We start from the raw sequence: 27,909 nt of genomic DNA, 5'->3' as shown, positions 1-27,909 counted from the left end.
TTCCTGTATTCACTGTTAGTTTCAGGAAGTGCTGGGCAGCTTGTCAGGCAGACGACGAAAGTCTTTTGAACGGTGTATCGAGCCTCGAGGTAGGTCAGATGTGAAGTAATAGTAATCCTGGTACATTTTGTGGATCGCCTACTAGCAGAGGTTAAGTGCACCAGCTGCAGATCCCTTTCTGCTTCATCCACAGACCGATGATAGTTGAATGCAAAATGACCTGTTCAGTGCAGTGACAGTGACAGTGTGCTGTGTAGCTGCATGTGTGCATCACACACTGTCACTGACAAACGTGTTTGCATTTACTTTAGTATGGACGTATGGATGTCTTGTCAAAATTCTTTTTCTTCTTACATTAAATAATCCTGGACAGTGCAGTGTATGCAAGGCTAGAGTCTAAAAAGTAATTTTTTTCTGCAAGAATATTTGGAATCAGTGGCACTAGAATATCATATGTGAATAAAGAAAGTGTCGAGGAGGCTATCTTAAAAAAGAAAAAGGTTTACCATTTGAGTATTGTCACCATTGTATGCAGTATAGTATAGTCTAATCATGGTAAATAAATTACCTTTTTTTTGTGGATTGCCTGTACATTTATTGTTTGAAACCCTGTAGTGAGGGGCTGTAACCAGCAACACAAATGTGTTTGGGTTGCCGATGCGGTAACCCCGGGACGCTCCGTATACAGTTACACACTGTGGGAGCTGGTCGCAGTTACCGATGCGGTTATGATTAACAGTAGTGTGGCTTTGGATGGTGCAGAATTAGGTCTAGATCTAAATATACATAGTGTACCTGTTTACTGCATGTTTGCATCATTTTATGACCTACTCTTCTAACCTGTTTAATGATACCTTCAGACATCTATCTAGTGCAATCATGGTCAAGCAGCTGATGGACCTGTGCTTTGGGTGCATAGCCCAGAACCTCAACATCATCAGCAGCGTCGGGAAGCAGCTCCCCACCCTCCACAAGGAGAAGATCCTACAGTGGGTGGTGGATCACAACATGCTGACCACGGACTATCTCCCCCATGTGACCTACCACCTGTTTTCACCCGCCTTGAGGACCATTTCTTTTTGCCACTGCGAGCAGATCAACGACAAACTCCTCACCCAGTTGGATGCCTGCCAGTGTCGCCTAGAGAGTATCACCATCGAAGGTTGCAAGGATGTAACTGGTGAGTCAGCCATCTTACCTGGTTGTGATGCTATGATGCCTGTCTTGGTGGGTATATAAGTGCATGCTGCATCAAAAAGTAGAGTTTGAGATGGTGTATAATGATCTGACTTGAGATAATCTCTGGCTTTGTGGAAAAGAATTTTAGAGCGTGTCAGAATGCACAATGCCACAGTCTTTTATATTTCAATGAAAACGGACTCAAACAAATGTGGAAGAGAACAAAACACCCACATACACACAGACTCAATGCTAAAAGATCAATTGTGATGCAGAATAAGAATGAGACAGCAGTTTCCATTGCAGTGAGTGATTGTTTCATTTGTCAGATATTCATATTCATACAATTTGTATACCAGGTAAATTGTGAACGGTAATCCCTGCTAACTTAAAAATACAGTGTAGGTTGACAACAACCATTTTTAGATCAGGACATTTGAACCTTTTACCATGGTAGCAGTGATTATTGAACTACAAGTATGAAAGTGATTTTTTTTGGCCATTATCATGAAATACTGTTCACGCAAATATATCGCGAGGTTTTTATTTTTAACTTAAATACAGTGTAGCTTGACAACAACCATTTAGGTCAAGACATTTGTACCTTTTGCCATGGTAGCAGTGATTATTGAACTGTAAAGTGATTTTTTTTTTTTTGCCATTATCATGAAATACTGTTTACACCAAATATTTCACAAGGTTTTTATTTTCGCGAATTTCGCAAGTCAGGTGCTATTCACGAAATCAAAGACACGCGAAAATATTGACTCTGATCCTGATGTGGATGTGACGTTCGCATGTACATTTCTCCGTTCGGTACAGGACTCTACGATCGCGAATTTAACCACTTTCGAAATCATTTGGGATTCCCGATTCGTGAAAATTTAAACTTGCGAAATATATCGTGTATACAGTAACAACCCTTGTACAGCTATCTATATTACATCATGAAATAACAACTCTTGTACAGCTATCTATATTATATGCCTGTCTTTTATTTTGCTTCGCAGACGCTGGTATATCAGCATTACTTAGCCACCAGACCGAACTCAAGTCGCTTACTCTGAATGAGCTTCCAGAGCTTACTGGCACCGGCTTAGAGGCTTTGGTGTCGGCAAACTTGTGCACAGTCGACATGACACAATGCATCAACATAGTCAACAGGAGTAAGTCTTTGCATTTAAATCCATATTCCCCTCCTTTCCTCTTTGAATATAACAATTGATGATTACACAAATATGAAAACAAACAAAGAAGGGAAATACAGTTATTTGTTCATCATAATTTTGTTTTACTGATCAATAAGTGTCAAAATGAAATGTCAGTCCATTATGTTGTGGTGTGATTGTTGTTTTTTTTTTCTTGTGATGTTTGTATAATTAGCAAGACTAGATGGGAAAGTAACAAGAAGTTGAGTACCATTCTTTTGTATGTGACTGATTGGATATCAAATATGGCTTTTAAAGTGTAAACAGTCACATGCCATGAAAGATACTGATACAGAATGCATTAGAAGTAATGGATGCTTTTGTTGGAAAGGACACCAGCATAATGATATTTTACAGAGGAGGGGGTGGGAAGGTCGTATTGCTAATAGTTGCATTCGGAGATTGCTGGAGATTGCTGTAGACAACACCGATGTGTTGGCTCAGTAAGTAGAGCGGCTGCCTCACAATCGGGAGGTCGTGGGTTCGAACCCTGGCCGCGTCATACCAAAAGACGTTAAAAGATGGGAGTTGCTGCTACCTTGTTTGCCGTTCAACAGTTGAAAAGGTTAGAGCAACGTCGATCTGGCGCTGCTCAGTGGCTGCCGGGCCCACGATCAATTGGGCAAAAAAGAATTTCCATTTTCGGACAATAACATTTGGAGTTTATATCCAAAACAATTATTGTAAGGAAAGTGTTGAACGATGAGTATAATGGGGTTTCAACGTCACATGCAGAGACTACACTTTCATAGGACACTGTACATATGCCTGTAGCTAATTTGCTGGGATTCCAGGTTGTTTTCAGTGATTAAAACATGGCGCTGTTCATGATAGGGTGCACATGTGTGCTAGTGTTGTGAGGTGAAGTGCCTTTGTCCCATGTTGCTTTGTCTTTACTCTAGGTATTCTTACCGTTGTGAGTAGAAATCCCACCATCTCCACACTCAACTTGGGGACTTGCTACAAATTGAACAATGAAATCATTCCAGTGATAGCTTCCTCCCTCAACACAAATCTGGTGAGTTTCTGTGGCAACCATGTTTTTTTTTTCTTCTTCTTCTTTTTAAAAAATTGCAATGCAATGTTGCAAGCCCTGTAATTGCAGATCACAGTAATTTGCCAGTGAAACTGTGCTTTGCGACCAAAGAGTATAGACGTGCATGCAGTGTGCTTCACTGCGTACCTTTGCCCTTATGCTTGTGTACGCCACAGTACTGTGGTGCATGTGCTGTTGTGATGTACGGTTTGAATGACGAGATAGAAAATATTTAGATTATTTGCTCTTTAAATGTTCATACACATACTACAGTGCACATTATCTCGATAATTGTAGAAATGACTGCAAGATCTCTTGAGACGTGGATTGCGATGGCTGATTGCACAAATCAGTAAGTTTGTGTCTACTCAGGCAAAAATTTAGAGATTTTGATTGCAATGCAAATCTTGAGATTTGTATCCTGCTAGTTTGCCTAGCAGCGTGAGTCTGACTTTTGTGCAGTTAGTCTCAAGACTCTCAATTTGAGTACTTGGGAAGTCGGACAACATCAAAAGTTTCACACCTATCGATAGCTTCCTATTTAATTTAACTTATAATTACCCTGTTCTGATGTAGGCCCTATATCAGCAAATTAGTGTATTGTAAGAGTTAATTCATGGTTCAGGGATACAGATGAAAGACCATGATCAATATTTTTGTTGTTGTCATTTTTGCAGGAGCACATGGATTTGACAAGTTTTCACACATTAGAAGATTCAGATCTGATCACCTTGTCACAGCATTGTACTAGCTTAAGAGGGTAAGAATATAATTATCATGCTGGCCTGAAGGAGACACCAAAATGTCTTGCCTAATCTTGGACTGTATTTTGCAAGTTGAAAGGGAGTGCTGTATAGTTCCAGTGGTCCTCTAAAAATTGCCAGCATCTACACCGTATATTATCATTTTGTATATTGAATGATTTATTGTACAAGTCATATACTGTATAACATGTTATATTCGCGGCAGTAAATTGTTTTTGAATTGGAGCCGATGGCCTTTTTCGTGGCATGAAATTTTCGGGAATTGCCACTGGTGTTCAGTGCATATAGTGTAGACAAGAACTTTTGCGTGCATTTTAATTTCGCGAATCTTGGCGCTCGCGAAATTCGCGAAATTAAAATGCATGCGAACATTCTTCGTTTTACAGTAATTCATGAGATTACACATGTCAGACATTTATCGAGTGGTTGAATTCACGATCAAGAATCTCAGCAAGGAACTTAGTGATAATTACCCCCTGTGCAGCTCTTGAAAATGTCAAATGTTGGTATTTGTCATGTCCTTGATATCACATGAATCATTGTTAAAGAAAAAAAGAGCAGGGCAAAAATGTAAAGACCTAGAGTGAGAGATACTAGTAATAGGAAAATTTAGAGCTAATAAGTCTATTCTAAATTTGCTGCCATGATTTAAGTGCAATGGGAGGAAATACTAATGTCTGTATATCGTCGCTGGGGTGACAAGACCTCGTATCTCAAAAATGACAAATGTTCAGGAGAGCAAAAAAACATGGCGGCCAAAGCACTGTAGTGAATGGGAAAGCCTTTCCTTTGACATGTCATGGTGGCTTCATTTTTGGAGTAAGACAGTTGGGATTTGGCCAAGACATCACTTGACCCATTATTTGACCATTAAGGCAAAAAAAAATTTTTTTTGACATTTTTTAGATACGAGGTCTTGTCACCCCATCGACGATATGCTACTATTTGCAAGAATGATTTAGAAAAAAGAAATGCAGTCATATTTAGCACTTTCAACTTGTTGCCAGAAGTGTTGAGCAAGTTGATCTTCAATCTCTGTTGAGGTGTTGGGGTACATTTGGCCATGAGTTAAATCAAGATGCTCTCATAGTCAAGTGACAATTCTCAAGTCAAATTGTTATGTAAATCATTACTGCTGTTAGGTGTGTAAGGGGAAAAATTTAGAGGCATGTATAATTGTGAGGCTCAATGATTATGTCTGGATTGTTCTTGCTGCCATTTATTGGGAGCTGTATCACCAACTTTCAAATTTTCTTTTCCTACATAGGTTGGTAATGCATGGCTGTAACAGGATCACAAGTGCAGGATTATTACCCGTAAGTGTAACCTCAAATATCAATCTTTGTGTGAAATAAAGATAAAATTTACCAGATAAGTGATTGCAAACTCTCTTGTTTCTAAGATGCTACTTGTACTAACAGAATTTAGGGGTGAATAAAACACAATCAACAGTGTATTCATGTACGGCACTGACCAATGTGACATCACACTACGTTCAAACCCATGAAACTGAATAAAAGATACAGTGGACTCCCATTGTAAGGATGTCCATGGGACCCGCATTTCTATTATGTTAAATCAAAATTTTGTTATAGCCGCACAAATAAAAAAAGATAGAATGGATAATGTTGTGGCTTTAATTTTTGCTTCATTGTAACTGGAAATTACCATGTTCGTTATAATGGAAGTGCATTTTACCTGAAGACTTATTCATTTAATTGAGATTTGTTTGAGATTTCTTTCATTTTTCTTTGTTAAGTACTGTGTGCAAGTGCACTTTATAAATGAATACATATATTATATATATATATATATATATATATATATATATATATATATGACCTGCTACAACAAAAGGATCCGAAAGTTGGGGGAGGACAATTTTCTGAAATTGGCATGACATTATTTCCTTACTCTTTTACTTTAATTTCATACATGTATATGGCACAACTCATAAAAGTACTCGATTTCACTGATATCGATGATTTTATTAGCACATGTCAAGTGGTTGAGGAAATCAGTTTCGAGAAAAACGCCTTCAAAGTTTTTCTTCCAATGCTATCATAATCAAGGGGAGGCGAGGCACATTTTACCTCTTTGACCTCCACGATGTTCATTCAAGCTTAGTGCCAGCGTTCTACGCATGACCAATCACTTATTAGGATGCCACGCACTGACCAATAAGACCACTCCCTCGCTGCGGCACCAAATCCAAATCTTCAGATTTGTTTCTGTTACGTTGAAAGTCGGAAAATCATGGCCCAGAAAAATGCTGATTTTTTGCCTTTCCTTTGATTATGTAGCTTCAAAATTTTGGCAGATGATAGACAAAACATTAGACTATGAAATTGTGCCACAGACAGAAATCTGATTGTTTTGACCAATTTTGATGATGTGACTTCCAACTCGATTTTCTCGGCTCAGCTGTCAGCGACTTTAGAATCCTTTTGTTGCAGCGGGTCACATATATATCAACATCTTAAATTATCAATATATATCTATCACCATTAAGTACCACTCATTCTCTCACTATATGAATGTCACAGAGAATGTATTCATAGATTTGTGTTATCGAACCATTTATTTCTACCTTTTTACTCCAATTCTGTGTTTATCTTTCATTTTTCTTTTGTTATTCATGACGACAGCTGTTTGCTGCCTGTACGCAGTTCCAGAATCTGGATATATCCTTCAGCTACAAGCTCCAGGAACCCAAGCACAAGGAGTTCCTGGTCCATCTCCCTCTCAGTCTTCGGAGCCTAGTCCTGTCTGGACTTCACCTGGAGGGACAAGATATCCTCGGAGCCGTGTCGAGGCTGCCCAAGCTCCATTCTCTCAGGCTGTGTGGCGTCAACTCACTCACGGAGGATTCAGCGGCAGAGGTGCCATAATCAATTATATTTTATTGCTTATGGATACAGTTAGGAGTTGAGTGACGTGTGAAAATTGCCAAATTGCCAAAAACATGACCTCCTGTAATCCAAATGCATTGTATATCATCTCCAAGATGGGAAATTACTGACTTTTCTCCTTTAATGGAGGAAAAATCATTTCTCAGTTTGTCATTATGGTTGTCAATAATGAATTCAAATTTTTCTGAATTAATCTTGCATGTTCCAATTTGCAAAATATCATACAATGTACTCGTAAACTATTTGGTGTACAGTTTTGTTTGATTACCCACGCCGATGTAATCGGCAGGGGGTTATGTAAAGGGTTCCGTATGTTTGTTTGTTTGTTTGTTTGTTTGTTTGTTTGTTTGTTTGTTTGTTTGTATGTTTGTTTGTTTGTTTGTTTGTGTACAAGATAACAAGAGAACGGGTAAACGGATTTGCACGAAATGTTCAGGGAATGTTTGGATAATGACAGGAAAGAATCGATTAGATTTTGGTGATAATCGGTTGACCCTTGCAAATTCTGTGTGACCTTGAAGTTTTGACCCCATGGTATAGTGACCACTCCGAACATTTTCCGTTTCTTTGCGATTTTCCGCTACCATACAAATATGGCGCGCCATTTGATCAATAATGCCGATTAACTGTTCATCGCCGAAAAACACTGTTTATCGGCGATAAACACTGAAAAAACAGTGTTTATCGGCGATAAACAGTGTTTATCGAACGAAAAACACTGTTTATCAAGTGATAAACAGTGTTTATCGAGAAAAACTATGTTTATCGACCAAGTGATAAACAGTGTTTATCGAGGAAAAACTATGTTTATCGATCGACCGATAAACAGAGCTTTTTTGTGATAAACACTGTTTATCGACCGCCGATAAACGGTGTTTATCGAGAAAAATTCTGTTTATCAGTTGATAAAGGTGTGATAAACAGAGCTTCATCTTGATAAACAGAGTTTATCGCTCGATAAACAGTGTTTATCGCCGATAAACAGTGTTGTTGGTCGATCGGCGCGCCATATACAAAAGCGTATCTCCCAAACGATCCGACTTCGCTGCATGCAACTGTTCGTAAGACGATCCAACTTCGCTGCTCAACACCATTCGTAAGAATTTCGAAATTTACGTTTATTTGAGGAACTATGTCCTTCTTGATTAATGAAAGTTCGGGGTTCGCTCTCCGTCGTCACAAACTGTCCCGTATTTGGTGATTTTTCAAATTAACATTGATTCTTTTATTGTTTGTTTGTTGGAGGAGCATTCCTCAATCATGAAATAATTTTGCTCGGTCCCAGTCACACTGCACGATATGCGCACTCATTGTCAATGCGTGTTCAAGGCCGGTGAAAATGCATCGCGCTCTACCCTGTTGGCGCAAAATTGCATCGCGGACGTTGCGGCGCTCGTTGGTGACCGAATACTGGTGCAGTAGATATTTGCATTCAACCCTTGCATTGAATAATTGCCATAGGGGGGTAATTGCCCAGGGGGTACGTAAATTTTGTTTTTCTTTTTACCCACGCCGATGAAAATCGGGCAGGGGGTTATGTAAAGGGTTCCGTATGTTTGTTTGTTTGTTTGTTTGTTTGTTTGTTTGTTTGTTTGTGTACAAGATAACAAGAGAACGGGTAAACGGATTTGCATGAAATGTTATGGGGATGTTTGGATAATGGCAGGAAAGAATCGATTAGATTTTGGTGATAATCGGTTGACCCTTGCAAATTCTGTGTGACCTTGAAGTTTTGACCCCATGGTATAGTGACCACTCCGAAAATTTCCCGTTTCTCACTTTGCGATTTTCCGCTACCATACGAAAACATAAACTCCCAAACGATCCGACTTCGCTGCTCAAATGTTCGTAAGAATTCCGAAATTTACGTTTAGGCCTATTTGAGGGACTATGTCCTTCTAGATTTATGAAAGTTCGTTCTCCGTCATCACAAACTGGCCCGTATTTTGATGATTTTTATGCCTCCGCCACGAAGTGGTGCAGGAGGCATTATGTTTTCGGGTTGTCCGTCCGTCCGTCCGTCCTTCCGTCCGTCCGTCCGTCCGTCCGTCCGTCCTTCCGTCCGTCCGTCCTTCCGTCCGTCCGTCCTTCCGTCCGTCCGTCCTTTCGTCCGTCCGTAATGAATTTTGTGGACAGGGTAACTACCAAAACCTTTTGAGGTATCCTAATGAAACTTGGCATGTGTGTGTATTAGGGGGTGAAGTTGTGCCTATCAACTTTTGGGTGCACATGCTCAAGGTCAAAGGTCAAAAGGTCGAGGTCAAATGCTTAAAATTTTACTATTTCCCCCATATCTATGCGATGCCTGAAGATATTTTCTTGAAACTTAGTGTATACATGTACTACCCAATTAAGATTCTCTGGTGAAAGTTTGGGGTCATGAGGTCAAAAGGTCAAAGGTCAAAAGGTCAAGTAAAATGTTAAAATTTCACTTTTTTCTCTGTATCTTGGAAATTGTTCAAGGTATCTTCATGGAACATAGTGTATATGCATCTACTGACTGGCAGTGGTTATCTAGGGAATTTAGGGTTCATGGGGTCAAAGGTCAGGGGTCAAAGGTCAAGGGCAATACTTCAAAATCTACTATTTCCCTAAATGCAATGCCAGCAGGATATTTTTTTGTTAAAACTTGATGTATGCATGTCTAACCCAATAGAGATTCTCTGGGATTTTTTTTTTGCCAAGAAGGTCAAAGGTCAAAAGGTCAAAGATCAAGTGAAAGTGCTGAACTTACTTTATTTCTCCATATCTCGGAAGTGGCTCAAGTTATCTTGAAACTTAGTAAATGCTGAATTTATGTATGTTCTGCCTGACAGTGCTTCTCTTATAAATCAAAGGCCAGATGAAAATGATAACAATTTACTGTTCAATGCAGAAATTGCGCTTTTTCTCCATACCTTGAAAATTACTCAGTGCATAAACTTATGAAATGGTCAAAGTCAAGTTAAAGTTCTTAAATCCCCAAATACATGCTCTCCTATTCATCCAATTAAACATAGGTCAAGGAAGGTAAACATTCAATACATTTGTGACAAACATGTCATTTTAATATTTTGCCAATTTTGTGCAAATGTAATCACACATTGTCCACATGTACTATAGACCTATTAGGAGAATCATGCATTATGGCGGAAGCATAGCGCCATAGCGACATTTCTAGTTCAAATTAACATTGATTGTTTTTTTTCGTTGGAGGAGCATTTGCTCGGTCGCAGTCACACTGCACGATATGCGTGCTCAATGTCAATGCGTGTGCAAGGCCGCTGAAAATGCATCGCGCTCTACACTGTTGGTGCAAAATTGCATCGGGGACGTTGCGGCGCTCGTTGGTGGCCGAATACTGGTGCAGTAGACATTTGCATTCAACCCTTGCATTGAATAATTCCCGTAGACACTAATCATAGGGGTAATTGCCTAGGGGGTAAATAAATTTTGTTTTTCTTTTGCGCTTTTGTGGATACCATCAAAGATCGTACACTCATACGACCTTTGATATCATCACACTCTCGGCTTGCTATAATCAAAATATCCCGCAAGAAAACGGCGTATTTCTCGATTTTTAGCGCTTTTTCCGCGACCCGTCGCGTAGACAATACTCTTAAAACTGGACTTAATTCGCGCGCGCTTGGAAAAGTTCCGATTCTGCACTTTTGACTGTGGAATTTGGGATTTTCGATGGATTTTTGGAGGAGACTTGAGGACTTTCCTGTACGTGAATGAGTGTTAATACCGTATGTGTAATGATGTGATTTGCGTGTGATGTGACTGTAGAACCAAAGATCGTACACTTCAGTGTACGATCTTTGGTAGAACTCACTGGCTGGTGATAAAGCACACTGGCAATTAAGTGGCCGAATTCTGGTAGATGACCGAATGCACATTATGTTTACCCCGACTTTGTACTTAGGCGTGGGTCTGCCGCCTTTGACGGCCCCTCTCTAGTTATTGCATGCTTTAGTACAGTTTGGAAGAGGGAAGACCCATAAAGCATTAGCCATTTGTTTGTTCTTTGTTTTGTGTTGTTTCATGCAGAAAAATTCAGATGAACTTACAAATTGCTATGTAACAGGAAAATTCAAGGTTGTGTAATGTTGACATTTGCAAGAACATGTCAAAAGTAGAAGTGAAATAGTACCACAAAAAAGAGAGAATTGAGTATAACCGGAGGGCCAAACCCCAAAAAGTCGCTTACTTAACGAGTGAGTTGCACTCTCTCTACAAACTAAGTAGACCATGCTTATTTTCAAGTTTTTATTGTAACAAACAACATTCCACTGGTCTACTTCAAAAAATTTGTTGCGAAAGCCTCCAAATCCAAGATGGCGTCCAAGATGGCCGCCATATTTACTGAATTTGTTATTTGAAAGATAGAATTTGATTGAAAGATCAGATTTCAACAAATGTGATGTCATATGAAAGAGAATACAATTTTCTACAAGTTGATACCATTTTTGTGGGTTATTGTGATAAGTGGATTGAGATTTTAAGAAAAAAACACTCATTTTTTGATATTTTTCTGAAAAAAGGAAAATCATGAAAATGCTTGATTCAGCATAAATCCGAGAAAGACTGAAGGATTATCTTGAAACGTTTCAAGAATTTTGTTTGACATATAATTAATATTTGGAGAAAATTAGGGGTCAGTACCGTTTTTGGTTCAGGAGTTATAATGTCTCAAACTTGAAAACTCACTATGTAAAAATGGCCACTTTAGTTGTGACAATACCTTGTTGGTCGTAAAAAGAGCCTGCGCGCACCAAGACTACTACACGCACCACTGACACTGGCGCTTGTAGCAGTGCCAGTGGTGCGTGTAGTAGTCTTGGCAAACGCAGACATTTTCTTTGACAAACAAGGGTTTGTGCCTGCAAACTAACTTTTCATACCAAGTGGTAGCTCAGGTGACGCTGATTGCTATTATTTCAAAGTAGATTGTTCTGAAGCAGATGAGATGAAGCAAAAATATCTTTCAAATAGAGGTAGAAGCTTGAAACAACCTCGCTATAGAAAGTTTAAAACAAAATCTGGATCAATCACTCAAAAAATTCAAGATTGCAGGCCATCAAAGCTGACATAGTGTATTGAGCCAAAGTAAATGTATTATTTCGTTTTTGATACAATTTTGTCTGTTGTGCTATCTTAAACCGTCTTAGGTTTTTATGGACACATTTTTAGAACCAGTGATATTCTACTCTCCGAAAAAGAAAAAAAAAACCCAAATCGAGTGGAAGCTTTTGCTTTTGATGTGAGGAGTGAATAACAAGAAAACGGTGAATTTAGAGTGAAATTGGAGTGACTTTTGAGTGAAAATGTTCATTTTCACTCATTTTAGAGTGACCTTAATAGGCAGGGCTCCACACTAACTTTATTTTTGGTGGCCCAAAGGCAAATATCCGATCTTTTTTGGTGGCCCGATCAGGCCACCTATGTTCTTCATTTCTGACATTTTGGTGGCCCGACGTGCGTTTTTGGTGGCCCCGGGCCACCGGACCACCGTTAGTGTCGAGCCCTGCCTTAGGGATCACTTGTCACTCTTCGAGTGACCCCCGAGGTCACTCTAGAATGAATGAAAATGAACATTTTTCACTCTCGAGTGATCCTGATATCTAATATGGGAAAGCATCTACCAATGGCATAAGCTCAGATCAATAATTGTGACACTATAACCCACATGAAATCAGCCTAAAAACAATGTAAGAAAAATCTGGTAACAGAAAATATAGTTTCAGCATGCTTATTTGTAAATGTGAATACTATACAGCACGAATAATCAATTTGGACAATTTTATTCGAACAATATACTGAAAAGTAATTTCGCACAACACATTTCGCACAACAAAGTTGAGAAATTGCCGCCATGTCGGATTTTTTTTTTTTCTTTTCTTTGGGGGGGGGGTTTCGGATCAGAAGGGCTTTCAAGGACATCTACGGATCAGACATTATTACACATATACCATCATCATTCAGGCGTTTCTACAACAGCAGAGTAACATACAAGTAAAAAAACATATCTTTGATACAGAAGCATTTCTTTTTTATCAAAGATTGGGCCTTACCCTAACACTGGAATGAGCTCCACCCCCCCCCCCCCCCCCCCCAAAAAAAAAAAGACCCTCAATATGGTTTACACTAGCACAATATCGTTCGGATGTATAGGAACATGTAATAGACAGCAATATAAGAAGATTAAAAAAATATGTCAAATTATAAGTTATAAGTTGAGATTTAACTTTGACGCAACACACTAAAGGTATTCTACCATTGGGAGAGATATCACATTCGATTTATATGTGCAGGTTAGTTGTATTACAAAACATTCTACCATGTAAAAAAATTATAATAAAGCCTAAAACATACGGAGATATCACCATTGCTTTTCAAGAAACCATAGCCATAACTGTTGACAATTTAGTATATAAAAAAAACATTCTTATCAGATCTATTTAGTATATCTAACAATATTTAGCATTAATTATACTGATTTCAGTTTGTACATTAGTTGTTCTATCCCTAACTCACAGTTTAGAACTAGTTTGAGGAATTAAGTAAAGCTGGGTTTTTGTTTTACGTGCACTAATGGTAAATAATGCCTTGAACGACAACCTCGATTAATTACCGCCATCTTGAATTTTGTGTGGATACTATTTTTATCGCTAAATATTACACATTGGCAAAATTTGTGCCAAATTCCAAGCTCCTATCTCTTTTTGGAAAATACTTTCTGTTCAATTTTATCTGCCTCAGAACAATCTACTATGATGAAATGCTACAGTAATAGCGATCAGCGTCACCTACCACTTGGCATGAAAAGTTAGTTTGCAGGTACTTGCAAGTCACTAGACCGTTACAGTATTACATGTGACCATGTAAACACATTGTATGCAAAATTTATAATGCATAAATGTAATTTTTTCAAGTTTTAGACGTTAACTTGTCAATAGTGTATGATATTGCCTGTAATTCCAGAAATATGAATTATGTCTCAATCTCAGTAAATCTCAATCTCAATCGCAGGTTTCAAAATAATTCTTCAGTTCTTCTTTGATAAATACTAAATCATGCATTTTCACATTTCTTCCTTTTTTCAAAACAATATAAAAATATGGATTCCCCCCCCCCAATTTATCACAATACACAGCTAAAGTGGTATCAAGTTTTAGGAAGTTTTACTCTCCTTCATATGACATCAAATGTGTTGCAATCCAATGTCTCTATCAAATTTTATGTTTGAAATGTTAACTTCAATAAAAATGGCGGCCCTATTGGACCGCATTTGTACTTTGGAGGTTTTTGCGACAAATCTATTGAGGTGTACTTACGGAACATTGCTTAGTATGCTTAATATATATTATGTATGGTCTTCTTTATAGAGAGAGTGGAACTCGAAAAGTAAGCACGATCTTGGATTTGACCCTCTGTGACGTCTTTGGGAACAGATGCGTGTAAATGCATATTATGTAAAATGGGATTTCAAGTTTGAGACATTATAAGTCCTGAACCAAATACAATACTGACCTCTAATTTTCTCCAAATATTGATTATATGGGAAAGATGTTAATTTCTGCATGGTTTTCATAAACATTTTTAATTTAATTTCTTTTTTAACTTTTTAGAGAAATATTCATGGTGCATTCTAAAAAAAAATGTCTCCGTATAAACCTAAGATGGTTTGAAATAGCATTAAAATGTTCAGAATATATAAAAAACATATAAATAGACAGCAAAACAGACAAAATTGTATCAAAATCGAAATGATACATTTACTTTGGCTCAATACACTATGTCAGCTTTGATGGCCTGCAATCTTGAATTTTTTGAGTGATTGATCCAGATTTTGTTTTAAACTTTCTATAGCAAGGTTGTTTCAAGCTTCTACCTCTATTTGAAAGATATTTTTGCTTCATCTCATCTGCTTCAGAACAATCTACTTTGAAATAATAGCAATCAGCGTCACCTGAGCTACCACTTGGTATGAAAAGTTAGTTTGCAGGCACAAACCCTTGTTTGTCAAAGAAAATGTCTGCGTTTGCCAAGACTACTACACGCACCACTGGCACTGCTACAAGCGCCAGTGTCAGTGGTGCGTGTAGTAGTCTTGGCGCGCGCAGGCTCTTTTTACGACCAACAAGGTATTGTCACAACTAAAGTGGCCATTTTTACATAGTGAGTTTTCAAGTTTGAGACGTTATAACTCCTGAACCAAAAACGGTACTGACCCCTAATTTTCTCCAAATATTAATTATATGTCAAACAAAATTCTTGACACGTTTCAAGATAATCCTTCAGTCTTTCTCGGATTTATGCAGAATCAAGCATTTTCATGATTTTCCTTTTTTCAGAAAAATATCAAAAAATGAGGGTTTTTTCCTTAAAATCTCAATCCACTTATCACAATAACCCACAAAAATGGTATCAACTTGTAGAAAATTGTATTCTCTTTCATATGACATCACATTTGTTGAAATCTGATCTTTCAATCAAATTCTATCTTTCAAATAACAAATTCAGTAAATATGGCGGCCATCTTGGACGCCATCTTGGATTTGGAGGCTTTCGCAACAAATTTTTTGAGGTAGACCAGTGGAATGTTGTTTGGTATAATAAAAACTTGAAAATAAGCATGGTCTACTTAGTTTGTAGAGAGAGTGCAACTCGACCTCTGTTTTTAGCTTTTGGCCCCCCGGTTAGTATAAGAATGTTGGTTTGTGTATCTCACAAATGTAATGAATTACCTTCAGAATTTTCAAATCTAAAGATTGTACTCGATTACTTTGGAAATGCTAAATTCAGAATGAATATATGTGTCATGTGAACAGATCTTCCAAGCGATCGGACCCCAACTCACGTGCCTTGACATGACGGGCTGTCACCAGATAATGACGGACGACTTGCTACGCAGCATTGTGAAGCACTGTACCTCTCTGGAAGAGCTCGCCCTGGGATTTTGTGTGAAGCTGACGGGAGAGCCGCTCCGGAGGCTGTTCAGGGACAAACAGAGAGCCAAGTATCTCACCCTGCTACGATTCAGCGGATGCAAAGAGGTGACATTGTCTATGTCCATCAGAATCAGCCTCTTTTCTTGGTGTATTAATTTATTACCTCTGCCAAGGAAGGGGCTTATGTTTTCATCGGCGTTTGTTTGTGTTTCTTTGTGCAAAATAACTCAAAAGGTTTTGAGCGGATTTGGATGAAACTTGTAGGAAAAGTTGATAATGACATAAGGAACAAATGATTAAATTTTGGGAGTGATCCAAGAATTTTTATGGATTTTTAAAAGATTTGTGTTGGTTTTGCAGATGGGGTCAATAAACTTGAGAGTTCCAGCTGCATGTATTTGAGGTTTGCATACGCACTCTAAAGTGCGTGCTCTGCTTGGGCGAGGCGTGCTGTGCAGCTGGAAGCTGATGACATAAACAAAAAGATTCTAGATTGGAAAACTGGACAATATTTAGCATGTGTGGATGGGTGGAAATGAGCTGCTTGGAGGAGGTCAGTGCTCTCTGAGTCCTCTTAATTTTTATGCCTCCGCCACGAAGTGGTGCCGGAGGCATTATGCTTTCGGGTTGTCCGTCCGTCCGTCCGTACGTCCGTCCGCTTTCGTTTACGCGATAACTTGAGTAATATTTATTGGAATTTTACCAAACTTGGTCCAAGTATGAAGTATGATGGGGCAATTATTTGATTAGATTTTGGGTGAAATCGGCTAAAGGTCAAAGGTCAAGGTCAAATCATGAAATTGTATCCGTTTACGTGATAACTCAAGACTGGATGGAGCAAATTTCACCAAACTTTGTTGGAGGATGATGTATGATGGGACAATTACTTGATTAGTTTTTCAGTGAAATCGGATAGAGGTCAAAGGTCAAAGATCAAGGTCAAATCCTAAAATTTATATGTTTACGTGATAACTCAAAACTGGATGAAGCAGCTTTCACCAAACTTGGTCCAAGGATGATGTATGATGGGACAATTCTCGCTATCGCCAATGACGTAAAAAGTACCCGGATGTGGCTTTTTCGTCAAGATTTAGTGCACTTGGTAGCAAGGGCACTTCCGGCGCGGGGCATAATTTGCACAACGCTAGCGTGCGCGTACGTGTACCTTACCTATAGCGCAGCGCCGACCACGGTACCTACAGTATGTAGGCCGCTGTGTACCGCCCGAGCCAGCGAGTGGCCAGGCCTGTCATACTCGTACACTGTAGTCCCCGCCGGCGGCCGGCCTTGCATTAGCATGCACCATAGACAGAAAGATCCGTCTGTCCGGAGGACGCTTATATTTTGCCATTAACGCTGTCCTCCGTAGACGGAGGGGATCGGTGAAGCCAGATGCAGTCTCCGCGGAACATTCCCCGACGGACAGATACAGACCGATATTTCGGTCAACATGCACCACTGCACGCAGCGCATAAGCTAATTACATAACACATACCGGTACGGCGTACTGCTTGATCATGCGATCGATGTGCACATCACAGATCAGTCATCTCTGCATACGCTGAAAATATGCTGGAAAATATTCACCCGCCTGGATATGCAGTATATCGTCATGGAATGCCCATCTTTTTTTTTTCATTTGTTCTCTGTCGAAATGTCGCGAACACAATCGGGAACGAACAGTGATCTCGAACTTATCCTGTCTCCGAAGCAATTTCTTCCAAGTAAGTACGTACAATGTACGTAGGCACAAGGCCTACTACCTAGTGCTACTATAATACTACCACTACACTGTACTAGTAAGTCGCGCGTGCACGTACTGCGCTGTGGAGTCACCCGCAAACTTCACCCACGCGGCCACGTCACGTCTCGCATACCATTAAGGGTCCTATTTCTGCAGATTTTTTTCATTTATTGTCGTGCGAACAACACATGGCAGCTTCGGAGCAACAACCAATAGTCGTATTAACAGCAATTTCTTAAGAATGGAGAAATTTCAAATCATATTAAAGCTGTAATTCAAGTCGAGAAAACCGGAAGTACACGTAGAATACAGTCGGTTGTGTGTGTAAATAGCATTAGTCACGTATCACGCGCGTACGAACGGAAGTGACTTTGCTACCGGACTATCCCATAATGCACCGTAAATGACGCTTAAATCAACATCCGGGTACTTTTTACGTCATTGGCGATAGCGAGAATTAGTTGAGTAGATTTTAGTGACATTGGCAAGAGGTCAAAGGTCAAGAGGTCAGGGTCAAATGCTACAAATGTTGCAATTTCCCCCATATCTATGCAATGCCCAAAGGTATTTTCTTGAAACTTGGTGTGAACATGTACTACTGCGTAAAGATTCTCCAGAGAGAGTTTCATGTCATAAGGTCAAAGGTCAAAAGGTCAAAGGTTAGGTGAAAATGTTGCAATATCACTTTTCTCGCAAATGGTTCAATGTATATTTGTGGAACTTGGTACACACGCATGTACTGACTGGCAGGGATTATCTAGGGAATTTAGGGAATTTGGGGGTCATGGGTCAATATTCAGGGGTCAAAGGTCAACGTCAACTCCTCAAAATTTTACTATTTCCCTCATATACTAGTATATGCAATGCTTGCATTATTAGTTTCAAGACTTAATACATGCATTACCTAATGGAGATTCTCTGGGAAATTTCCAGCCAGAAGGTCAAAGGTCAAAGGTTAAGGGTCAAAGGCCAGGTTTCAATCCCCCCCCCCCAAAAAAAAAAAAAAAATAAATAAATAAAAAATAAAAAATAAAAAATCTGTTTTGTACCGTCATTACACTCTTTCTTCATACCTTGGAAATTAATCAATGCATAAACTTATAAAAAGGTCTGTCAGAATTCAAGTAAAAATTCTCAATTCCCCAAATATGTGTACCTGCACTCTTAGAAAATTATAGCAAACCCAGTTCAAGACATTTCTGACAAACCTGTCATTTCAATATTTTGCCAGTTATGTGAAACTGTCATGGATCACACATTGTGAAGACATTGTACTATACTGCTTCTTCATCCTTCTTCTATTACTGTGATGTACTTGTATTTTCAATCTGTTTGCTTTGATGTACAATTGTAAAGCGCCTTGAGCATTTAATCAAAGTGGAGAACGGCGCTATAGAAATTGTATGTATTATTATTATTATTATTATACGCCTATTGGGAGAATCATGTATTATGGCGGAGGCATCAGTCGCCATAGCGACATTTCTAGTTATTATTTTTTTTGGGGGGGGCGGGGGGAGGGGAGATTGTTTTTAAGTGTGAGATTGATTTCAAACTGAGAGAACATGAACTTTGAGAGAGGCTTTCCCAGTAAGCCAGTTCATAGTTACTCTCTGAGCACATGCAGATAAAGGTTATTGCCAACTTCTAGTGATTGTAAGAGAGGTATTTGAAACAGTTGATGTGGTCTTTATAAAAACTATGTCATAAACAGTTGTGTATGAACCAGGTGCATATTGGAATGTGCAGGTCAATGTACATTATTTTTGAATGGATCACTGTAAAAGTAGATATTTTTGCGTGATTAATTTTTCACGCTCTGCCAGGTAAGCCGAGGTTCAGGTGTTTTTACTTCCATGGAATCAAGACATCAACTACAGGAACATATGGCAAGCAACAATATTTGCATGCTTTTATTTTGCCCTAGTTTTTTGATGCACGAAATGTGCGAAAATTCCCACTTTCACAGTAACAAAATATTTTCATGCAACACTGACATTTTTCAATTTGGCTATTTTAAACTGCTCCCCCCCCCAAAAAAAAAAAAAAAAAATTAAAAATTAAAAAAATTAAAAAAAATTAAATAAAAAATATCTGTGTTTTGTAAAGTCTGTGGTTCCAGAGGTCATTGTAGACTAGTGCTAACTGAGAACTGGCTTATTTAATGGTGAGGGATATATTAACCCATATCGGGCCATCTACGGGATATTCCGTAGTTCGTCCCAATGCCGCAGAGGCCACGTACGGAATATCCCGTAGTGAATGAAATGACACATGAACGACGTCATTCACTTCCGCTGAGTACTATGATTCTACTATGCATTGAATGGCAACATGTTATATACCATATTAAAGAAATGTCTTTCCTCTTTCAAATGATATATAACTTGTCTATGTTTTTTTCATTGCTTGCTAATGAAGAGCGATTGTTTGGAGAGTTGTTTTTTTTATCGGCGTGTGTGCGCGAACGGTGCTGGGCCACTTGGGTGTTTGTTTACACAGGTGCATTGGCCCGATACGGGTTAACCAGGTTTTCCATGTCAGGTTGCAGATTTTAATGTGATGATGGCTTCCAAAGTGCCTGATATTGAAAGATTTCCCAAAGTGACTGTTATCATTTCATGTCCATGTTTGTATTTAAGGCTCTGCCATCCTGCTGTGTACAGTTTAAGCATGTTGTCTTCAGTTTCTTTGAAGAAATCTTCAATGTATCAATTTTACTTTGATTGTTAATTTGCTTTTATTTTTCTCCTTATTCATATTTTTGTTATCATACATAAAGAACCCCAGCTAATTGTCATAATGATTATCATATTTGTTGATGGTTTATATATTTTGTAGATGACGCACGACGTTCTCCTGGACCTCAGTGAATCTTGCCACAATCTGGAAAAGCTCTTCCTCGCCGGAATCAAGAGCGTTGATGACACTCTGCTGTTCTCAATCGCCAATCACATGCACAATCTCGTGCACATCTCACTGAAGAGCTGTGTGGGCTCCAGTGTTGATTCGGTGAGTGGAAGCAAGTTGCTTGGGTAACATGGAAATTGTCATGTCCCCCTATTTTATCCTTTTCTCCCTACTGACTGTTTCATTGGCTGGACATGAGATCAGTGTGCCACTTGTGACTAGCACACATTAAAAGTAGACTTTTAAATAATAATAATTGTTTTTGGATATAAACTCCAAATTTTATTGTCCAAGAATGGAAATTCGTTTTGCCCAATTGATCGTGGGCCCGGCAGCCACTGAGCAGCGCCAGATCGACGTTGCTCTAACCTTTTCAGCTGTTGAACGGCAAACAAGGTAGCAGCAACTCCCATCTTTTAACGTCTTTTGGTATGACACGGCCGGGGTTTGAACCCACAACCTCCCGATTGTGAGGGCAGCCGCTCTACTCACTGAGCCAACGCATCGGTACTCAAATTAGTTTTTGGAGTATAATTATACACTGTCAACTTCTCCTAAGTTCTTCTAGTTTGAAACATTCTTCTCCCAGATGATAACTATTTGTCATTTGTCATTTGTTATATCTCTTACTGGTTATCTCTTACTGGTTATACAACATGTACATGCATATCATGATAATTTTTTTTTTTTTTTAGTTCCCATAGCCACAGTTAACTTGTGTATAAAGATTTAGGGACATTTTTCCAGTGAGGACCTTGTAGACAGCTATTCTATCCACCAAAACATGGAAGCTAGCTTGCATGCTAGTTTCTGCTGTGTCAGGCAGGCCCCAAAAAGGTTTTATACCCACTGTCTATAGAAGGCAAATTCTGTTGCATGTCTGGGGTTACAGGGAGGGATGGAGTGCCTGACTTAATAATAACTAGAAAAGCACTCTGAGAGCGCAGACCTCCGCCAAGCATGCAAATTATTTTCACCACTGATCTTGTTCTTCCGTAGAGATATCAGTGATTTCCACCCATACGTGCTGTTGTAGCATTGTGTGATGAAAGTTGCCAGATTTCCCAATATAGAAGCCTTTGTTACGTCATAAACACTCAGCTGCATGGCGCGCCTCACCCCAGCAGAAACTAGAGCACGCACTTTAGTGCGCGCAGGCAAACCTCAAATGCGCGCAGACAAAACTCAAATACGCGCAGCCTGAACTCCCAAGTTAATTGACCCTACCTGCCAAAATGTCAAAAATTCTTCATAAATTCCCCCAAAATTCTCGGATCACTACCAAAAGTTAATCGTTTGGTACTTGTGTCATTCTCAACCTTTCCTGCAAGTTTCATCCCAATCCGTTAACTACTTTTTGAGTTATTTTGCACACGGACAAACTAACTAACGAACTAACTAATGAACAAACCAACGGTAACGAAAACATAACCTCCTCCCTTGGCGGAGGTAACAAGCTTCATTCATCAGACATGTAGGGTGTGTTTAAGCAAGGCGAGATCGTCCAATGAAGGAACTAAGCTCAGAGCTTAGTTTCCTATTGGATGTCATTGGCGGGCACAACTCAAGTCAGTGTTGGATAAATGTAGAGTCAGTTCGGCGAGTCCTAAGTTAGTTGGATGTGTGTAAGATTTGTGTTGTGCAGTTATTGGGTGTGTCCAACCTGTATCCTATGACATTGATTAGTGTCCAATGATTAAACGGTCATTGGACGGGTTAACTGGAGTCTTGGTTCTGGGGCTCTTCTGGCAATTCTATCACTGTCAGTAAGCCATGTTGCATGTCTATGGAGCTTGTAATATCAGATTTCATTGGTACTAAGCAGTACAGCAAAATTTTTGCATTTTTGGGATCAGATGATCCTCCCATGGTCAGTGGAATGGGGCCTTTAAGACAAGCTGTTTGGTCGCCACGAGCAACCATTATTGCACAGACATGAATACAATTTGACTGTGGTAGGAAAGGCATCCATGAGTGGGTCTGCCCCTCACAATGTTTCTCTTGTTCACATACCTGAAGCTGAGAGCTGAATTGCGTTGTGTTCTCACTTCTGATGTCCAGGTAACTGACAGTGGTGTGGTGGAGCTGGCCAGATACTGTCCGCTGCAGGACATCTGTCTGGCGGGCATCCAGAACATTACGGACAAGAGCATCCTGGCCCTGGCCAACAACTGCCCCAACCTCAAGGCCCTGTTTGTGTCTGGATGTAGCAAGGTCACTGGCCAAGCAACAAGGTACCTTCAGGTGAGTCCAAACAACTTTCTTTTCCTCTGCATTGCATGTCACTCCATGGGAATCATCTTTTTTTTTTTTCAATATTGATTTTGTTCACTTTTTTCAATAATACAGCAGTTTCGCGATTTGATGGTATTTGATGAACTATCTATTTGTCTGTTTTTCTGTTTATAACATGAACATATCTTCACAACCTTGTATTATCTAATTCTTAGCCCTTTGAAGGTATTCAAAATCATCAGCAATTACTCTGAGATCTGCTTTTTATTTATAGTTATATAAAGAGGACATTAAAATACATAAAATCTTCATGTAGGGTATTGACAAAAAGAAGCGTCAAGATTATGTTTTCAGCATGTTTTTTTTTGTTTTTTTTTTTGTGTATTTGTGTTTGTTTGTAGAAACCTAAGTAATTAGCTGATCCACTAAACCATATTTGTCACAAGGAGGTTTATGTTCACTGCGGAATCTATAATCCTACAAAAAAATTAAAAACATCTTCCTTCAAATGAATGTTCTTATTTCACATGACATGTATGAGTCTGTAGTGGCAAGGTATTGATAACCTTAACCCGTTAAGGACAAGTCCCGAGTGTACTTAGACAGATGTGTATGGGAAATGCGTGTTATAGCCAAATCAACCCTTCCTCAATTGGCTTATGAGTGATGTAATGTCAAAGTGAAAAGTTTGTGAACTTGACCTTTAAGTCTTTGTGGTGCAGGACAGAGACATATAGTCAAGCTGATAAGTATGATGTCGTGGGTGTCAGCTATGAACAAGTTTGACTATACAAAGTATCGTGGGAATTGTTGGAATATTACCTCCACTCCCCCACAAAAAGAAAAGAGGAAAGAAAAGAAAGAAAAGAAGGAATAAAGCAATTTTGCAATGACAGAAACTGCAATGGCTACTGAATGGTCTGGATACTTACTATGGTACACTAATTATAGATGTCATGCTTTATTTCAACAAAGTGCATTGTTTTAATGTTGAAGCACACTGCTTTTTTTCTCTCGTTCTTTGTGTTCTGCTACTTCAGGACGTAAGCAACAAGAAGGTACATGTGTATCACCGCGTCCCAAATGCAGACCCCAACCTAGTTATGGCCAAGAATTTGGACACTGGAGAATTTTGTCGCGTTGACCAGACGAAATGGAGTCAGTGGTAAAGATGAGCACAATCTTGGTGAAGTTTAGGACAAGCCAACGATGAGCACTGCAGTGACTGACATCGCAGCCTGCAATCGACCCGTGGATTATTGTTGTGTGTGTTGTAGTTGCCAGTTACTTTGTTCAACCAAGTGAAGTACTGCCAGCATTATTCCAGAGGATCACAGTCCTTTGTTAAGTAATCTGTGGAATGGTTTTTTTTTTCTCCTCAAGAGCATTCTGAAATGGAATGGATTGTTGAAGACTAGCTTGTTGAAGCTAGAATGTCCCATCCGTAAATAAAGCATTTTCTATCCCTGACACTCAATATCTCGTCCTGTGATATCTTTGAACATAGCTTGAGAGTCCAGTTGTTGATAATTATGCCAAGCAATTTTTTTTTTGACGCATACTACTTATGTATGATTCTTTGATATGATTGTCAGCTCATGTCAGACACTTATAATGCCCAATCAAAACCTTAGGATCAATTGATATTCCTGACTTCCAGAATATATATTGTATATTAGTAGTGTTATTAGAGCATTCAAGATTCAGTGGTGCATTCTTATCAATCATATGGAATATTGTACGTAGATATGTGTGTGGAGCAACATTTGCATTTCACCTTGCTACGCCTACATTTGAGTGAAAAGGCTGATTTTGGTTGTTTTTTTTTACCTCTGCCAAGGGAAAAAGTTATGTTTTCCGTTGGTTCGTTTGTTTGTCCATGTACAAAATAACTCAAAAAGTTGTGAACGGATTTAGATGAAACTTGCTGGTAAGGTTGAGAATAACACAAGAAACAGATGGTTAAATTTTGGAAGTGATCTGGAAATTTTTATAGATTTTATAAAGAATTTAAATATTTTGGCAGGTAGGGTCAGTGAACTTGGGAGTTCAAGCTGCGCATTTTTGAGGTTTTCATACGCACACTAAAGTGCGTGCTCTAGTTTCTGCGCTGCGCAGTTGAGGGTTGATGTTGTAACAAAAGGCTTGTATAACACAGTATTTGGAATTTGGGTGATTTTCAGCTTGCATACATATGGGTGGAAATCACTGATCTCTATGGAAGAATCAGATCATTGGTGGAAATTAGCCACTTGGCGGAGGTCTGCACCCTCAGAGTGCTTCTCTAGTTTCTCATGCAATTTAATCAACCTCAAATTGTGAAAGATGTGGTGGTTAGTAGGATTGTTCCAGTTTTCTCCTTTATGGAAAACTTTTCTGTTACTGTGTGGCTCTCTCTGTGAGCCGCGTCACAAGGCATTAGATTCATTGCTAAGATATCTGCATGTGGTAGCGAGCATTTTCTTGTCTGCTCTTATTCATAATTTTGGGTCACAATTTTTCCCCAGTTTACGAGGGAACCAAGATTTTCATTATAGTGACGTGGGGAATGAAATCACCAATACTTAGCCTTGTCCTTACATTTTTTTTTTTTATTGAGGAGGGCTTGGAAATAGCACCAAAATTTACCAAAAATACATGCACAGCTGCATATGTCCATTTGTTAGGAACTAACAATTTGTCTCAAACTTTTGATACATCAAACAACATTTTGTAATTGTTGGATAAGATATATATATATATATTTTGATTTCTCATAACCTGCAGTTGTACCTGAATTATACTGCCGCAAACGTGATATATTTTGTTTTTTCCTGAATATCTTCAGCTTTTATATTTAAATTGTAAAGATCATTTTACTGTGATGGTGTGAGCCAAAAGGTTATAGGCAAAAGCAATACTTAAAGACTGAGATGAAACTGCATTTTTCTCCTTTTAGTGTTATCATTATGATATTCTTTGAGGGATTATGGCAAAATGTGCAAAATGCATAATTCATCCTTTTGCTATTTTGCTTGCAATAATTGTATGTGTTGAAAATAAGCATTTAAGCCTGTGGATTTTAGCAATCTTTTGTGTCAAAATGCCGGCAGTGTTATCTGTGTCATTATACTCATCATCGTCATCATCATCATCATCATCATCATCATCAGAAGAAGAAGAAGAAGAAGAAGAAATGAGGGTATAGATGTAGTAATTATGCACAACAGAAATCAGTAATTACATTCAGACGGTGATCCTTAACTTCAAGGTTAGCTAACTTCAAGGATAAACTCTTTGTGGCATGAGTTTATCATCAGAGTTAGCTAATCTTGAAGTAAAGGATAACCATCTGAATGTAACTAGTGTGTGTTATCTGACAGTAAAACTAGATGAATACCATTCATGCAGCACAGTTTTTTTTTTTTTTTATCATGCATAAAGAAAACTTGTTACTGTTGTTTGCCGACATAACCTGCGCCTACTCCAAATTTGGTTGTACTGCCTGAAATTGTTTCATGTAGGATGTAATTTACATTCATCTGCACAAATACCGGTATACTCCTGAAAATATTTAGCCCATAAAGCCCTAGGATATTTTCGAGTTGGATGACAGCATACCTCCACGACCTCATCGATAAGGATGATAAGTTTCTGGGTTAGATTTCCTGTTTGTTTTTTTGTTTTAACTGTACTGCATTACATGTTATATGATTAAAGGGTGTGTACAGTTCTGGTTGAGGTGAGGATTTAAGTTTTAACGTTTTGCGAGATATTCAGAATCCACTCTATGAGATGTCAAAGGGCATGCAATTCTAAGGGGTATCAAAAGTTTATTTGATGAAAATCGGTTTTGAAATGGCTGAGATATCCAAAAACAAGGTGAAACAAAGAGATCCTAATAAAAGGCGTGGCCTGTCGCCTTTTATTATTATCATCACTTTTTTGGATATCTCAGCCATTTGAAAACCAATTTTCATCAAGTAAACGTTGAATCCTTCTTAAAATTACATGCTCTTTCATATTTCATAAGAGGTTTCTCATTATCTCACTTAGGAATGTTCAAAACATGAATCCCCACCTCAACCAGGACTGTACAGTCCCTTTAATGTCTCTCATGTCGTCAGCTGGGAATCAGAAGGACGCTATTGCATTCTGAGATTTGAGCGAGATAGAAAATGAAGCAATCAATTTTTATGAGATAAAACATTTATTTAGTCAAAAGTGGGTAGATTTGTAAGCATTGTTCCATATATAAGGCTAAAAAGCACCCCTGTAGTTTCAATTTTTAACATTTTACTGAAAATGAAAATAAATTGAAATTGATGACATTATAGTGTAGATGAGATCGAGTTCTACAACATGATTATCAAATAACTCAATACCCCAAATATTGCGATAAAGCACTTCTGTTTCTCAGCTGACTATGTGATCTTGTGAAAGAAAATTTGTTGCAATACCCCCCCCCCCCCCCCCACCATGGTTGTCAAGGCATTATGTGAAGTTTGCGGTATAAAATACCCAAATTCTAATTATGAGATATATTCAGGTACGTGTTTACTCTCTAGCTTTAAGCTCTTATGTGATTGCCCAAAGGGAATTTGACATAGCAGTTAATTGGTAGTTGTTTTGTTTTTGTTTTTTCAATATGTGAAATAAATGTCCTAAGGAACATATCTTTCTATCGTAAATACGAGTGTATGCAAGTCTGCATTGACATTTGTACGTTTTGAATACATTGTGTTCAAGAAAGTGCATGTAATAATTATAAAGAAATGTTAATATATATAGCTGAAAAGAAATGTGGGTAGACTGATTGATTGAGTACCAGGGTAAAGATTGATTGATTGATTGATTGATCGATTAATGGATGGATTGATTGATTGACGGATTGACAGAGAGGAAACGGTGAGATAATGAACGTGGGACAGAGAAGAGAGAGAGAGAGAGAGAAAAGGGAAAAAGTTGTAAGAAATGATAAAAAAAATGGGGATATTTTGCTCTGG

The 27,909-nt window shown here is 38.7% G+C and overlaps 1 protein-coding gene across 1 annotated transcript; it reads left to right on the top strand.

The window, feature by feature from the left end:
• The first annotated feature begins 18 nt into the window (after nucleotides 1-18).
• LOC139720613 (uncharacterized) lies at nucleotides 19-27,167 on the top strand. Its single transcript, XM_071631969.1, has 11 exons — nucleotides 19-89; nucleotides 861-1,180; nucleotides 2,190-2,345; nucleotides 3,290-3,405; nucleotides 4,101-4,183; nucleotides 5,455-5,503; nucleotides 6,836-7,069; nucleotides 15,916-16,140; nucleotides 20,621-20,791; nucleotides 22,751-22,933; nucleotides 23,965-27,167. The coding sequence occupies exons 2-11, from the start codon at nucleotides 880-882 to the stop codon at nucleotides 24,091-24,093; spliced, it is 1,647 nt and encodes a 548-aa protein (XP_071488070.1). The 5' UTR covers nucleotides 19-89; nucleotides 861-879; the 3' UTR covers nucleotides 24,094-27,167.
• Nucleotides 27,168-27,909: the final 742 nt, after the last annotated feature.

The sequence above is a fragment of the Diadema antillarum genome, unplaced genomic scaffold, assembly GCF_040938485.1.
Source record: "Diadema antillarum isolate AM-2024a unplaced genomic scaffold, OU_Dant_1.0 scf00000131, whole genome shotgun sequence".
Taxonomy (NCBI): Eukaryota; Metazoa; Echinodermata; class Echinoidea; order Diadematoida; family Diadematidae; genus Diadema; species Diadema antillarum.
The sequence above is the reverse complement of the archived record's forward strand: the minus strand, read 5'-3'. Positions and strand labels throughout refer to the sequence as shown.

Coding starts and splice junctions, on each gene's coding strand:
- LOC139720613 (XM_071631969.1), top strand. CDS start 880: ATGGTCAAGCAGCTGATGGACCTGTGCTTTGGGTGCATAGCCCAGAAC. Junction 1,181..2,189: donor AGGTTGCAAGGATGTAACTG/GTGAGTCAGCCA, acceptor TTTGCTTCGCAG/ACGCTGGTATATCAGCATTA. Junction 16,141..20,620: donor GATTCAGCGGATGCAAAGAG/GTGACATTGTCT, acceptor TATATTTTGTAG/ATGACGCACGACGTTCTCCT.